General features: G+C 36.9%; 1 protein-coding gene across 1 annotated transcript in view; it reads right to left on the reverse strand.

The window, feature by feature from the left end:
• The window catches only part of erbb4b (erb-b2 receptor tyrosine kinase 4b), a 298,426-nt gene that overhangs the window by 48,206 nt on the left and 232,665 nt on the right, over positions 1-17,555 (reverse strand). Inside the window, exons 15-18 of the mRNA XM_011489669.4 lie at positions 9,077-9,231; positions 6,950-6,994; positions 3,223-3,355; positions 1,065-1,187 (exon numbers count right to left, since the gene is read on the reverse strand). Coding sequence (XP_011487971.1) covers positions 1,065-1,187; positions 3,223-3,355; positions 6,950-6,994; positions 9,077-9,231 — 456 coding nt within the window. The remainder of the gene's footprint in view (positions 1-1,064; positions 1,188-3,222; positions 3,356-6,949; positions 6,995-9,076; positions 9,232-17,555) is intronic.

The raw sequence follows: 17,555 nt of genomic DNA on the forward strand, positions 1-17,555 counted from the left end.
GAAGTTTGACAATGTTATCTTTAAATGTCTAGTTTTTGTCTTATTTTAATTGTTTCAAAACAAGCATAGTTGGAGTGATTTAGCACTTAAAATTGTATTTTTTATTTTTTGGGGCAGGGGAGAGTATCGACAAATATGGATTATGTCAATCGTCAAGTATGGCAAATCAATAAACTCCTTAGAGAACAACTTTGATCAGATGCTGTAAACAGAAAAAAATGACATTTCTGGGAGTAAAGTTTTTCTTTTATTATTATGATTATTACTGCTCCCATTTCAGCCCCAACCAAATGTTGCACAGATGATGACCCTGACTACCATTCTCTTTTACTGTCACCCCAGGGTTTGCAGTGTGTGCAGTTATTTACTCTTTTTATGTTCTGGGCTTTAGCCTTACACCGCATAACCTGTTATTAATGATCCTGAACTCGTTGTGGAAGATGTGGGATTTCTTTGACATTGTGTGTGATTTACAGCACTACAAGGTTTCGATCTGTGCCACATGGCTGACCTCTAAGTCACGTATGATTTTCTGTGAAATCTCTGCTCCTCTAGAAATGTCCTGTTTAGTGTTTCGAAACTGCTGGACGCTAGAAATGACATAATTTGCAATTATTGGCTTAAAGTTATGGAAACAACTCAGTGTGGAGTTTGGGTCAGCAGAGTATGTGACCTCTCATCCAGCAATGCCTATGTTTATTTAGGTTTCAATAATTTATTTCATGTTGTCAAGGTTACCTGATGAAAACTTAGCAGGTTGTGTTTTCAAAGAAAAGAGGAAAAAGGTTGCTACTAATTGCAAGGTTAGTGCTGCATCAAGCCCTCATCTTCATTGTTATCATCATTATGGGAGCAATTCCGCCAAAACAAAAAAGTGAACCAACATTTTTGCCATCATTTCTGTCTCTGTCAAAATTATATCTACATTTTTTTGGATAAATTGACAAATTATTCATTATATTCTGTTGTAAACTGACTTTGGGGCAATCTTCTGCTGTCAAAGTCCAGGTGAAGATCTGTGGACCAGCCTGAGATCATCTAAAAACAACCTGCTTATGTTTTACCTTGTACACAGTTCCAAAAGCTCCAGATCCCAAGATCTTGATTCTTTTAAGTTCAGTTTCTTTCAGGATGCGAAGCTGGGCTTGATTAGGAGCTGTTCCACTTGGTGTCAAAGGTTCAACCAACTGGAAAAATGAAAACATAAAATCAGCAACAAACAATTATTGAGCAATGTAAAGAAGAAAAAAAAAACATTATAGATTGGTCAGCTATAAGAACCTGAAGAGAATAACGTTGAACAATAAAATATCAAATTGATTAAGGACTTTTACAAGTTGGCAAACATCAGACATTTCCCTGTTATTACCTAAACTACTTGCTTAATAAAGGGTACTACACCATAAACTCTTTATTAAATAATATTCTTTATTACCTAAATAAGTCACATGGACCCTACTGGACTGATATAGACACAAATGAATAACTTAAAATATTTAAAATAAAGAGGCCTACAAGATGACACCTCAGTAGATGATTGCCACTTTAAAAATTGAATGAATTGAATATTTAATCCTATACGATAGGTTTTACATAAAGGAAACATAAGAAAACAGTGAATAGAATAACTGAAAAAAAAAAGACTATAAACGAAAATTAAAGAAAAGGAAAATAGAGGTTTGGTTGATACCATCTAGGACACCAATAGAAGGAAGTTGTTGTATTGTAAGTCAAACACTAATAGCTTTAAAACCTTTGACTAATGCAAAAAAAAAATGTCAACGTCAGACCATCCAACTGAGCTGAGAGCTGTCCTGCAGCAGTGCTGCTGAAATGGTCGAATATTTGTGACTTGTCCACCAGCAAAATCTACATTGAGGTGCAAAAAATTTGATTTTTTTTTACTCTTTATAATCAGAGGGAATGATTTATCCTTGAAAGAAACAGTAGCAAACTCTTTGTTGGATGTAGGTAAACAAAAGCCAATTGTAAAAATAAAACTATGAAATAGGTTCAATTTTTTTTCTGATTATTTTATTAAAGTTGTTAAGAACCAAAGTTTTGTTTTGATGGGATTTACAAACTGGTCCAAAAAAAAAAGACTTTAATAAACATTCAAATCCGTTTTTTCTGTATAGAATTGATAAAATGCAGCATGATAGTTATTTACAAATTTCTTGCCCCATAAAAGTATTTATAGAATCATTTAAAAAAATGTATGCACTGCTGGAATGTCCTGTATCAGAGCTTACATCACTGAACGAATCATAAGTTGTTGCAAAAAAATAGATTCTTTCGGAGGTAAAAAAGACAGCCCCATTCCCTGGTTTGGGGAGTATTTTCATTAACAGTTCTCTGTTTTCATTTATTTTTATTTTTATTCTGTTTCATTGATTTTTTGCAGGATTGTGGAACATGTTAACATGACTTTGAGATGTATGAGAAATCTTCTTTTGATGACAAAAGCTAGAAATGCATTCATTATGCAAAGTACCACATACTTTGTGGCAATATGGGTTTTTGAAAAATCCTTTAATGTTAGCATAAAAAGAACAAAAAACACAATTATGTAAGATTCAAAGAAGCAGAATAAGTGTGAGAAAAGTACAGTTTAGGAGAAGAAGTGAAATGGGAGAACATATTTTGACACTTTACTTATACTTGTTGGTTTTGAAGAGAGAAAAAGCATTTTTTTCTCTCTAAGGACACTCTAGAGCAGCTGATAAGGATGTACTCCTCTTTTTTTTTTAAAACAGGAATAGAGTGCTTTCTCCTCTTTTAATGGCACGCTCCCCCACCACCTAAAATAAGTATTCACTCCAGCCGATTATGGCAAAGTCAACAGCTGAGTCTCAGAGAGTTGAACGCTTTTTCCAATTTTTGCAGTTACCCCTTGAAATAAAAAAGTCTAATTATTTTTCTTCTAACTTTTTTGGTCTAGCTGCCAAGCATATTTTATCGCATTTTTTGTCTGTTTCTTCAACATAAAAAAAAAAACAGGCACACATTGAAACACAAAATATATATATATATATATATATATATATATATATATATATATATATATATATATATATATATATATATATATATATATATATATATATATATATATATATATATATATATATATTTTTTTTTTTCAATGATTTTAGACTTCTGGGGACAATAAATAGCATCGAGACTTCCCACCCTCTAAAAAAAAAAAAAAATTCTGCAAACCTCCGTTTCCAAAAAACGGCGAAGGGCCCTCTTCTTCTTAATGTTCTTCCGCCGCACAGACACGGCCACGCTGAGTGCCATGATCACCACCATGAAGAGGCCACCAATCACTCCGGCTGCAATTAGAGGAGTTCTGGAGAGAAGAGAAGAAGGAGAAGATGATAAATGAACAGACGAAATCCACCGAATATTCAAAGAGACAGATTGAGTATGAATTTGAGCAGCAATCACAAAAGCCTCATGTTTACACAAACAGTCAAGCAGGCAAATAAATAAACATCATATTCTTGTAATTTATCTGCCCATGTGACTTATCCTTAAAATCCTTCACCTTTTCTTTTATACCCACACAGTTTCCCACAAATCCCTGGGATAACTAACATTCTTCCCTGCTGTCTCATTAAAAATCAGGTCAAGATCAAAAAAATGTAAATCAGCATCAAAACAAATTCTCACACTGCTGTCATTTAAAATCAAGCTTTAATAAATTCCTCATTTGGCCCCAAAAGTATGCAAAATTGCTCCAGAAGCAAAACAGAGTTTAATCCTTCGTCCACCAACCCGACACTGAAATGTGCATGTAGTGCAAGAAGCTTTCTTATGCAAACCATGGTCATACTGCTCCAAATCAGTGAGAAAAGGGCTGCGGAAAAAAAAGACTGCTTCACCTTATTATTAGAGAAGAGTCAATAAGTCAAGCAAGCAGATCTTGTATGTGCAGCAATATTACTACAGAATAAATAAAACAATCAGACCCTTTATTTAGGAGTTGGAGTAATTTCTTCCACATGGTTTAAGGTTTTTTTTTATACTCCTGAATAGGCCTGCACAATATACCGCAAATTTATCGTTATCGCAATATCCAGCTCTGCAATATGCATATCGCAAAAGACAGTGAAAATCGCAATAAATCGTAAAACCTTAAATGTGTTAATACAACCTTATGGCAGCTTGAAGCATTTAACGAATCAAATAAATCCCTTTATGCATTTGACCAATCAGATGGACGCCTTCACCTTGTTGACCAATTGGATGGAGGCCTATGATGTTAGATGTTTGTCTCCTATGTCAATGAGGGTCATTTGGAGTATAATTTTTAAACTCTTGCAATTAAATGGGAATGATGTTTTTGTTTATTTTGTTATTTGTTTATATACCGCAAATTATACCGTTATCGCAATATTAATCTTAAATATTGCATATCGCGAGTTTTCCTCATATCGTGCAGCCCTACTACTGAAGCAGGTCAATTGAGGTAAGAATGGTTTCATTGGAGGGCCTGTAATTGGATCTGCAGCGCCGCTACACGACAACGCTTCCTTGCACCCTAAAACCACCTCTGACCCCGATGAGCCCATCTGTGCCAGAGGTGGGCACTGAGGGCCACTTCCTGCATGTTTTCCAGCATACCCTGCTCTGGCATGTTCTGACACATGCCAAGACACACCTGAACCAGGTAATCAGCCATGAGTAGGGCAAGACTATCAGGAAATCATGCAGACACACCGGCTCTCGATGGTCGGAATTGCCCACCCTTGTACTACCAATAATGAATCACTGCATTCTATAAATAGTGTGACATAGTACACAATACAAGTGCAGACCAATACTAATTTAAATCAGTGTTAAATTAATGTAGAAGATGTTACAGCAAACAGATGACTTGTGAAAATCACTGTTATATACACTGAGAAGTGTGATGAAGATGTGTGGCGATGTTATGCTACATTAACACCAGGCGTTCAAGTGGCCACTTTTAATGAAAAGACTATGTAAACGCATATGAACCCTCGTTTTGGGCTTCTGCGTTCAGAACTTTCACGTTCACGCGTCACTACCCACGTTTTTAGGTCCGGTCATGTGCTGCACATACAAAACAACGTTCATTGATCGCTCACTGGAACTTCAACCGGTTGAATTTTTCACTGCTAAATTGCTAAAACAGCTGAACTGTGACCAATAGGGGACTCAATTTTGGTAGGGACATGTGGGTAGCGTCCTTTTCAATACAAGGAAGTATTAACTGTTGTAAACATGATCACAGAGGAGAATTAATAATTGCAGTTTGTATATTTATTGGAATAGAGCTGTGAAAGAAAAAGCCTGGAGTAAGGTTCGTGGGATTAGCACCGGTTTGACTTTTCACACAAACCTCTACCAGTTGTAGGCAGTGGACAAGCTCTAGTAAAAAGAAAACAAAAGAAGAAGAATCCCCTATCTGCTGCTCCATGGTTGCCTGGTGTGTGAACACCCCCGGCTGAATGCACGTTCATGAAATCGTGTATGGTGTGTTGTTGAGCACGCAAATTGCAACCTCTACTTACAAAATGCATAGAAAATGTACATTACTAAGTGTTCAGCGTTGAACTTTGACCAGCTAGGGACTCAGATTTGGAAGCGACATATGAATAGGAGAAATTAATAATTGTGGTTTGTGTCCGGATGAAATTATTTGACACCAAGTCTTTCATATGTTGGAATAGAGCTGTAAAAGAAAAAGCCTGGAGTAAGATTCACAAGATTTGCACCGCTACGACATTTTGCACCAAGTCTCCCAATACTACTGCAAGTACACGCACTAGTACTGGGTAAAACCCTTTGGTAAAAGCATGCTGAATGCAGGTTCTTGCACACACGTGCCCCGGTGTGTGTGTAGATTCACAGTTTTGTAATGATGAGGAACGCATCAAAAAGCTGGAGTCCAAGGACAGACTCACACCATCGCTTCCAGTACTCATATATTTGTAAGCTAGAGTGGCCACTGAGGATTTCCTGCAATGTCAAATATCATGGTGACATCAACATTTACAGTTCACATAAACTCATTTCCTACGCTCCACTTCAGCAGTCTTTCAAACTGACATTAACAGGTCCCATAGGTTTTCCCATGAAGTCTAACAGTTATAAATACACATGCCACCTCTGCCCTTGATCTGACATCAATCTGAATAGGTTTAAATAAATGTCTCTGCACGATGAAAGCTGCAAAACGACAGGGAGAGAAAAGAGCAATAATAATAAAAAAAAAAAGAAAAGCATCAGGATGCCTAAAAGAACCTGTTTTTTTGTTGTTGAGAAAAAACTTCTCTTTGTTTAATCCCTATTTAAATGATAAGGATGTTAAATGGCAGTTTAATCCATTTTAACCAGACATAAGTGCAATTCCTAATCAACAAGGAACAATGGTCTCAGAAAGCCTAAGGTAATCACGCATTTCTGATAAACCAGGTCTAGCTGAGCTCAAGTACCTGCAAGAGAGTTGCAATATGTGTGACACTTCACCACTAACAGCTACATCTGATAGCTGTGGCTAGGATACAGCTGCTTGGCAACCTATCTCAAAACATATCTGATGAAGTCTGATCTGCTCACCAGGAGTGCTTGCAGAACTGCCCTTTTCCTGTTGCACACAAAGCTGCTCTGTTTTCCGATAGACGTGCAGATTAAGATTAGTCTATTGCCTGACATTGTTTTATTTTTTTTATTTTATTTTTTTTTTAAATAAACAACCCCACTAAAAAAAAAAAGGTGTGTGTTTGTTAAAAGATGATCAATTTAAACACATGCATGCACAGAGGCAATGGAGACAGCAATATTGGGCCTCAAAGCTATCCATAAATCAAAGACTTTGCTTGCAGGGATTCTGCTCTGTGTGTGCATTCTGCTGCATGAGAGTGTTTTTATTGATAGAGGATGATGGTGAAACACACAAAAAAATAAATTGTACCTGTCCATCCAGCCAATGCAGTCCTGGAGTCTTGGTCCAATGCACCTTCAAACGACAATAATGATAAATAAATCATTCAAACTTTTACATAGTTTTACATAATAGGAAACTTAAGTAGCTAAATTATAGAATAACTGGAGAAAATGCAAAACAAAAACACACACTTAAAACAAATTTTGGTTGATATTATTGGTTGATTTTATTTAGGACACTACGAATAAAACACATAACAATAAAACTTTTGGACAAAACTTTAGAAATGTCAACGCAATGCCATCCCACTGAGCTGAGATGTCCTGCAGCAGTGCTGCTGAAAATGTCAAATACTTGTCCACCAGCACATTGGTTTTCTTTTAACTTTTATGATCAAAGAGAATTATTCATTTTCAACCTCATTGGTCCTGGCGTCCACATAAGAGAACATCACATTTTTAGTTATATTACTACATTAGATAATTCTGCTTAACTGGAGTCCTGAGATGACATGTTTAGAGTGCTATCTCAAATTTTAACTTGGGTTTCAAGACGTTAAAGGCTCACTCCAATCCATTTAGAGTTTTTGGTGTTTTTGACATGTTCTTGTAGCATTTTCCTCATGATGGAGGATATGTGAAAAGAAATTCAATATTAAAATTGCATTTCTGAGGATTTCTTTACTCAAATTGTTGTGAATCAGGAGCAGACAAAAAAAATTCAGTTTGAAAAAGCTTGTAGGTGTGGTGTAGAAGCTAATATGGCCGGCCACAAGCTCCTTACTCCACTCCTTGCGTATGATGCAACCGCTCCAGGGCGACTGGATCCATTTACGTCTTTGTTTTCCTCACTTGAGCTGACATCTGGCTCAAAACTTTATGGCTGGATAGTTCCGATATTGCTTACCATTTGTGTTATGTTGAGGTTGTAAGTGGCTATAAACTAGCAGGAGAGTGTGTAAACAAAGAGATGATGGGAAGTGGAGGTGGGCTTGCTCTGCACCAACAATTCCGCCCACAACTCAGAGGGAAATTTCTAATGAACTACTGCCGCTCTGCAGACACTATGTCCTATAAAATGACACAGGTTTTTTGATTTTGGCTGAAAATGGCAAAATCATAATTAAAAGCCAGCTGGGAACGCCTTTACAATAGTTTAAAAGATGATTGAAACAGGATTTTAAGACCTTATGGTTTTAAATCATACCAAAGACTTTAAAAACGAGACCCACTGCCGCCTTCCTTGACACTCAGCTTTAAGGGATTGGACTGGAGCTCACTGCTCCCCCTAGAGGATGGGTCAAAAGGAAGTTTCACACACCCTGGTGTCTTACAACTAATGAGACTTTTAACTAAATTTTATCTTTAACAAATCCTTGGATAGTATGTAAAAACATGGCAAAATGTCTGAGACACGATGCTTGAAAAAGCAAAGACATTTTCTGCCATTTTTTCTTTTTTAGATCTTTTAAATGCTAATTTCCTCCATCAGCTTGTATTTTTTGAAAGTTGAACCTTTTTGGTAAGCTGTGTTTGTGACCAAATGTTAGCCTGGTGTTTTCCATTAACGGCCACATTGTTAGGCTCAAGCAGGCGGGAGTCTGTCATTCAAGACAGGAGAAATAACACACAAGGGACAAGTGACATGAACCCCCTGTGGAGCTGAATCTAAAATGATGTCATTCCAAATCTTGTTGTTTAATATTACATCGAGAGGTGATTGGCCAGAGAGATGTGGAGAGTGGCAGCTGTGTTTCTCCAATCTCCTCCATATCAGTCTCTTCAATTATTTCTGGATTTCAACTCACTGGGTTTAAGTGTTTCACTCATCTTGAACGATGATGGGAAAATGACTGTTTTCAAATTGTAGGCAGTGAGGCGTTCAAAAGAAAGTTACTTAAGAAAAGTACAAATGTTCAAATTGAATAATTAAAAAAAAACAGAAGTGTGAAATTGATAATAAAAAACAGTTTTTCTTCAAAAACAATCCAGACTAAAACACAGACAATGCATCTTCATTTTGTTGAATCCTTTCTGCTTTTTTCAGACATTTTTCTTTTATTGGGAAGAAGAATTCAACAAACTTTTTTATGCATTTCTATTTGTAACTGAACTAAGAGACAAACCCGCCCATCCTTGCACAGAGTCCTCTTACCCCTGGGTGCAGTTAGGGTGGCAGGGATGGCATTCGTTGTTGGCCTCAGCGTATTTGAAGATGAAGCTGCTGGCCCCCTGCAACCCATCGGGACACTTTTCAACACAGTTTGGACCGTCCTTGAAATGAAGGCATTTCACACAATGCTCTGGGCCCTAAATGTAATCACAAAAGAGAAAAAGATTAAAGATAACATTGTTGAATGTTTTTTTCATGAAAATCTTGAAAGCAGTCCTTTAAAAGAAGACCCTGATGGTTTTTGGATATAGCTCACTATAAATATTATACATTTTTTGTATATCCACATAGATCCATAGATGTTTTGGGGGCAGATTTCAACATATGGGAGACTTTTTTAACTCTTCATTTATCTAACACAAACTGATATTTTTTTGTTAAGATGGACCGCATACCTTTGAGGGGCGATTGCCCATTTTTTTCTCAGATTCTGAAAAAAATATATATATTCCTTTCTTACCATTTTCTTTTTTGGTTATAATTAAGTATAGTAATAAAATAGAAACAAAAAAGCAACTTTGTTATAATTCAACTGGGTTTGAATATTGAAGAAGACAACATTCATTTGTACACAGTGAACCTTTCCTGCTTATTTAGCAAATGAACCTTTGTAGCAGTTTATCAGCTGGTACTCAAAAGTAAGTGTCATATTAACACAAAAAGTTAAGAATTTTAAATAGTTTGGACCAGTCAAAAGGCTTTCAATTATTACTATAAATAAAGAAAAAGTATGTTTTTCTAGTTTCTTTCAGTGGAAAAAACAAAATCTTTGCTTGTGGATAAAAACTAATATATCAAACATTGAATCTGTTTAAATAAAAAAAATAAATCTGAAATTCTGACAGCAGGAAAACTTTCAGAATTGTTCATATATAATTATTTATAATGCATGAACAACTTGTGAACAAGCCTTGATGACATTAAACATGAATGCTGTGCAGGAGTTTGTGTGACGATAAAAGCCTGAGTGAGAGGGAAAATTAACCAAGCTGACGCACACAGTGCATAAGTGGTGCTTGGAGAAAAGAAAAGTAAAATAATATGAACACTAATAGGGGAGAGAAAGAGGCTGGAAATGAATGCAGAAGCAGAGAGGAGAGGAGCGAGGCAGTGTGAGGATATCGAGGGGGAAAAAAAACTGAGAAGAAGAAAGCAAGCAGGCGAGACGCATAAAGCGGTGTGAGCAGAGCAGGGAGATAATAACCATCGCTCACAGCAAACACAATGACCATAACAATGCGCATGAAACAGGATTTATGAAGCTAATATAGGCCAGAGAGGCGGGAGAGTTCGGGATGAAGAGGGGTGATGAGCTCTTCAAGACGAGCCTTGAAACATTTTCTAACACAACATTTTTAAAAACGCAAACGGTACACGCACATACAGAAAAAGTGGATCAAAGTAAACCTGATTACATCACCATAATATATATATACTAATGGTGTCGTTCATTTTATTTTAACAACGATTTACATCACAAGTACGATACTATTCATAGTGGATATTAGTTCATTTTGAGCGATCCAATGCACTGACCTAAAATCGATCCAGGACATCTTTAGCCGAAAATACAACCAGTGTGACTCAGAGATAAATACCTGGGTACTGAACAGTGCAGGTGAAGTTATGCAGATTGCTTGTATTTAATCTAGTGTGAATTAAATATGTGTACACACAAGCAAGTAAACATGAATTAATGGCAAATACATTCATATTTTAGTTTCATAAAGTTTAGCCCACTGTTTTTCTACATCAAACTAATCCAAACGGAGCATAATTAGAACAGTTTACCACACTGCAGGGTCAGGTTTCCACACATTGGACTGGAATGATGGCTTGATCAATTTTTGCTGCCATCACATGTGTGATGAAGCTGGTTGTTTTTACATTCATGTAAAATACTGTGTCTTAATCAAAATAGCATTTTTCAAATCAATAAAATCGATTAATTTGATTTTGAAATGATTTCATAATGGTATAAATCAATTCAATTAACAACTTGCCTCAGACAGATCGATCTTGGATTGTAGGAAAAGAAATCAATTCATAAATTAATTCAATTAATTTTTAGTAATTAACTAAATCTTAGTAAAATTGTTTGCAAAGTAATTCATCAATATTTTTTTAAATAATGATGGGAAACATATTTAGTGTTTTATGTGAAACAATATCAAAAGGATATATTAATTGATAAATAGTTTACTCTGCTTACACCATTTATGTGCCTATGGACCCACACTGATCCTGGTTAAATCATGCAAACTGAGGATCTCTGGCTTTGACTTTGAGCCCTCTCCCCCCAATCCCACCCCCAACGCTAAAATGTAGCTGACGTGTCACACTGGCAGGTTTAAGTGACAGATCAAGCAGGCAGCTGATGGTCCAGCAGGGTGTTGTAGGTCAGGCAAAACACCAATAAAAAGCATCCTGCTGGAAATGCAAATTGCTCTTCCCATGTGTTTAACACAAAAGCCTAGGCGTGCTGCTTCTATATGCATGCTCAAATAAAGATTTCTTTTTCTTTCTCACATTAGGACTCCAGAAAAATTAACCAATAACTAGAAAGTGGAGACAACAGCCATAAAACCTCAGTATGAATATGTTGAGGATAAAAAAACAAAATAGAGTCAATGTTCTTGGGGGAGCTCACAGGTTTGATTGGCTTCCTAACACAATACCTATTGATTTGAATGATGCAAAAACCCAGAAAATCTTATTTTTATTTTCAATTTTAAACCAAAACATCCCATACTCACAACCTGTTGGAGTACGCAAAATGCCAACTTGTAAAAGTGCAAAATTATGTAACTTATGTGTAAACAGCATGGATAACATTGAACAAAAGGCCAGCAAAGCAAGCACTAAAGAGCAAAGGCAGGCAAATTGTGCATAAAGGTTCACTGGCACAAACGAACAAGTACTAAAAGGTGCAGAAAAATATGATAAAGGCAGCCCTGATATCCCAAACTTCCCTGCCAACACGTCCATTTCTGTCATTCCTGACTCCATCTCCACCCTCACAAGTACCTCCTAGAGAAACAGGAACTTTCAACTCAAAAACATGTGAAATGCAAGGCTGTTTGCTTACTTTTGTGAAAATCAGAGTACTTTTGTTTATTTGATCAAATTAAGACCCCCTCATCATTGCATAACGCTTTAAATTACTAGAGTAAGAGAATGGTGCAGCATTGAAAGATGATTCTGTGCTTTAGTGTAGACTAGAGCATATTAAGCAAGAAAGGAAGCAGTGACAAACTGACAAGGACATATCTGTAAATGTAATCATCTTCTCATTTAAGTTTTTTTTTACTGCTGTCTCCTGCCATGTGGAGAGAAGGGGGGAGTAATTGACCCCCTAAAATTCTTTTGATCACCTTAACTCTTCAAAGAGATACCTGTTTTTCACATTTAAAAAAAAAATCAGCAAATGTATGTATGTATAAATGTATGTCTTTAACAGATTCAGGTTTTTTCTGATCTTTATTTTATTCACCTTATTTTACTACTTGAAAATTAAACAGAGAACTTCTGTAAAGTAGCTTGAACAATCAAGCAAAACTAGTGCAACTATTAACTAGTAAATATAGTTAATTATTGACTAAATACGTGATAATTAGCCATGTGAGAAGGGTTGGCGACTGTAGCTTTAGTAACTTCATAGCTATTAAACATTTAAACATTTAATCAGATGTTGATGACTTTTAAAGATGACTTTCTTTTAAAATTGGTGTGAATATGATAATGCACATTCATGACTAGCTCATATCAGTGTCACCATTTATTAGTTTTGGTTGTTTTTGAGATTAGGAATTATTATTTTTTGTCGTCAGTTCCTTGGCAGTCGTCTCACATTCTGTCTGTTAGCAGCCTTTTTCAATTTCATTCATTCTCATTAAAAAGGAAATAAAAACCTGATATTTTTTCTTTTCAAACTGTCGGTTATTATTTGAGTTAAGACAAATGTTAGAAAAACTTGCTGTCAATTTCAAACAAAAGAGTTTTTGACGCCAGAAGTGAATATGTTGTTAACGTTACTGAAGTGTTTTTGTGCGCCTCCTGCTCAAACTGTTGCCGTATTCTTTTATGCTTGACAGCTATAAAATGTCATGGTCAGTTCATGATATGCAGACTTTTACAAAAGTATTAATCTGTAACAATAAACTTGGAATATATATAACTGATCATCACATGAATAACAAAAACCAGCTGATTCCGACAGAGGCGGAAAATATGTGATCAAGCCAGATTTCTGATCAATTGATCGTATCAATACATCTCTTGAGAAAAGCGACTTAGCACAAATCGGATCTGACGAGCCATGATCAGCTGAATTCAGTAAGACTGCACGTTTTAATATAATTTAAAAAAAGGATAACCAAAAAATACAAAAATTCTATCTAAAAATGCTTCCATATATTTTAATCTTGGTATTAAAACAAACCCAACTAAAAGATTCTTTATGAAGTTAGAGGTCTGGCTGATTTTTTTTAGTTCATGAGGAAAAATCTGCTCTATTTTTTTATTTATTGTGTGAGTTTACCATTGTAGCTCCCATAAATGAGAAGATCACTGGCACAAGCCTTTATGTATTACTTCGTTGCTCCCTTTTCTATTCTGCTCCCATTGTCATTTTTCCAGCGTATTTCCACATAGTTTATTTGTTCATTAAAATAGCTATATGTAGTGTAATTGCTATGGACTGCACAGCTATAACATGATTGCTGTAATCTATTTGTGCGCCTGTGCCTCATATCTACACAAGGTCCAACAGGTTACCCTGAGACATTTCCTTATCTCGCAATGACGACCCACAGGAATGTAGAAACTGCAGAATACAAAACGATGATACAGAGGGGTTGTAAAACACAAGCCTATATATTTCATTCATTCTTTATGAAACAGCCTCTGTATATTAACAAAAAGAAAAAAAACATAAATATTTGAACACAGCTTAAAAACCTTGGATTTTGCCCCGACGATTATAAGAGCTCAGTCTAAAGTTTTTAATGTACTTGTTTCTCAAAGTGCGATGACCACGCTAAAGCATCCCTCATGAAAGTTTTATAGTGAAAGTAGTCACAAAAAGGAGTCATACATCATATTTAATAGTTAAAAAGTCAATTTTGGAGATTTTCGAAAGTGGAAATTCACTTCTATCTCTAAGCCAAAGAACCACAAATTAAACTTTTCAGTCATTTTGTTTGATTTGCTTTATGCTTGTTGTATTTAAGTGTTTATTCTTTAGCAGAAAACACAACTGTACAAGAATTTGTATAAACAAATTGGTATAACATGCTACATAATATTCTTGCTGATTGATCTTGTCCTCTCCTCTTAAAGTAAAAATTGTTGGACACTAACACAAATGACTGAGCATTGTGGTGTGAAACATAAAACGATTGCCCCCGCCCCCCACATGCCCCATAACTTTCGAGTCAATATTAGTATCATTATGACAAAGGTTAAAAAATCACCAATACAAGCTCATTTGAGTATCGCAATTGTTGAAAGACCCACTCTAATAAAAATCCTATTTTGGGTGTTTTTAACCTGTTCTTGTAGCCTTTCTCTCATAACAGAGGAGCTATATAAAATAATTTACAATTAAAACTGTGTTTCTGAGTATTTCTTAAAATACGGACTAAAGACGCATGTACTGAAATGGGCGTGCAAAAGTCTCCTCTCTCCCTGCATCCTCCCTGGTCTATTCACGCTTAAGGCCCGTACACACCGGGACGAATATTCGCCAGGCGTTATTCGCCAGCGTTTTTCGCCACGTCTTTTGTGTTCACACCCAGGCGATTTTCGCTGACGATGAGCCGAGCGAACATGCAATTTCATTCCCTGACATTAGATGGCGCTTAATGTAAACAGAAATACTCCTGTACACAAGGTGGCGCTGCGCAACTTTACGATTCTTAAAGTCGCTTTTCACTCAGAAGAAGAGAGCAAGTATTTACGCGCTTGTCAGAATCATACAAAGAAAACATGAATATTTCAAGCATCAGTAGCTCCAACTGGTACTTGGTAAGGGGATATTTAAGAATGTCCGTCATTATTTCTTCGCGGCAGTGTAGACGCTACTTGGCGTCTAAGTTCTTCACTGGTATGTGTGCTCAGCAAGGCAGTTTTGTGTTTGAGCGCCCCCAAGTTGTGTTTTACTGTAACTTCAGAAGCTCCAGACACGTGTGCAAAAGCGCCATTCTCATTGGTCGAATAGATTTCGACGCGACGCGTCGAAAAAAAAAAAACGAACCCAAAGCGTTTTTTTTTTCTCGACGCTTTGGCGCGTGGCGTTTTTTCGCCTCGGTGTGCACACTCTCATTGGTGCCCTTTGTTTAGTCACGAGGCGTTAAACGTCGGCAAAAATCGCCGGCGAAATTCGTCCCGGTGTGAACAGGCCTTTAGGTGTGCGAGAAATGATGAGCGTTCAACACTCGGGCTCTAGACAATTACAAATCAGGCTCTAAACCATACGGCTGGAATGATCCAATATTGCTCGCCATAATTAAGCTTTATGGAAGCGATTATGTAGCATAAATAAAAAGCAAAGTCAAAACCAGAAATGCTTTTTCATTTTCAAAATGAAAAAAAAAAAAAGCATTCCTTCCTCAACACAGCTTATTCTGTCACTTAATTAAAATGAAAATGGTATTTGTCATTTCATTTTCAAGACGTTCTCTGGTAAATGTGTAGCATAATTCATTTAGAAATGTCTAATTTGACAATTAAAATGGATTAACAGAAATGCTTTTTAATTTTCAAAATGTAGCTGCATTTTTTGACTCAAAATTATAAAGAAAAAGCAATATTTCAAAATGCTTTTTCATTTTATACTTAAAACCGCTTATTCTGTGTCATAATTAAAACGAAAATGCAAAGAGGGGATTGCATTTGCATTTTAACATCCACCCCGCGCACCTTGTCACAATATTCATTTTGAAAAAGCATTAGCAGAGGGGAGGCGGGGCGATGACGTCACTGCTTTCTCCGTGTGTCCGGCTGCTGACTGACGCACACACGCGCACCAAGAGCAGACTGTGTTAGCGGCAGAGACGAGGGTTTTGTGATGGTTGTGAACTTCTGATGAGTTTCCACAGCTTCTCAGGACTAAGTAGTTGCATGTCCGCCTTCTGCGGTCCTCCTCCTGACGCACCGCGGACAAGCTTTGTTCTTCGGACCGCCAGCTGCCTTCGCACAGCGGAGCGCGAAGCTCCCGACGATCGCTGAAGGCGGAAATGCTGCTGCGATCTGAGAAACCATCATATGGATCTGTGTTTCCAGTGGTGTCCAGAGCAAAATAAAGACTGATTCCCACATATTTACACATTTATCTGCAGCTTCGCGGTGAATTTGCTGTTTGATTTATTAAGAATCCAGGTTTGAGCAGGCCAGGTCCAGCGGTTTTTGAACAGGACCCGGTTTTACGTAATCTTAATGTGAAAAATGCAGCAGAATGTTCCTTTAGCTCCCTCGCGAATCAGAAGCTGTGAATCGTAAGCCAACTTTAGCGTCGTCTGACCGCACGGATTTAAAAACATATGATCGAGCAGAGCAGGCCGTAAAATATTAGCGTAACTGTAATAAAAGCACATTATGAAGATAGTCTCCTGCAACTTCGCGCTGAGTGAGTGTTTTGGTCCAACCAGCAACGTTTAGCATGGAGAAATCTGCTGTCTGTTGATGGAGCTCCAGCTGTCATCAAACAGTTGATTCACCGCGAAGCTGCAGATAAATTTGTAAATATGTGGGAATCAGTCTTTATTTTGCTCTGGACACCACTGGAAACACAAATTCATATGATGGTTTCTCAGATCGCAGCAGCATTTCCGCCTTCAGCGATCGTCGGGAGCTTCGTGCTCCGCTGTGCGAAGGCAGCTGGCGGTCCGAAGAACAAAGCTTGTCCGCGGTGGGTCCGGAGGAGGACCGCAGAAGGCGGACATGCAGCTACTTAGTCCTGAGAAGCTGTGGAAACTCATCAGAAGTTCACAACCATCACAAAACCCTCGTCTCTGCCGCTAACACAGTCTGCTCCTGGTGTGTGTGTGCGTGTGCGTCAGTCAGCAGCCGGACACACGGAGAAAGCGGTGACGTCATCGCCCCGCCTCCCCTTTGCTAATGCTTTTTCGAAATGAATATTGTAACAAGGTGCGCGGGGTGGATGTTAAAATAAAAATGCAATCCCCTCTTTGCATTTTCGTTTTCATTATGACACAGAATAAGCGGTTTTAGGTATAAAAAAAAAAAGCATTTTGAAATATTGTTTTTTCTTTTTAATTTTGAGTCAAAAAATGCAGCTATATTTTGAAAATTAAAAAGCATTTCTGTTAATCCATTTTAATTGTCAAATTAGACATTTCTAAATGAATTATGCTACCCATTTACCAGGAACCTTTTTTAAAATGAAATGTCAAATACCATTTTATTTATCATTTTAATTAAGTGACAGAAAAGCTGGGTT

This window comes from Oryzias latipes, chromosome 21 (assembly GCF_053564925.1).
Source record: "Oryzias latipes strain Hd-rR chromosome 21, Olatipes_Hd-rR_3.1".
Classification (NCBI taxonomy): domain Eukaryota; kingdom Metazoa; phylum Chordata; class Actinopteri; order Beloniformes; family Adrianichthyidae; genus Oryzias; species Oryzias latipes.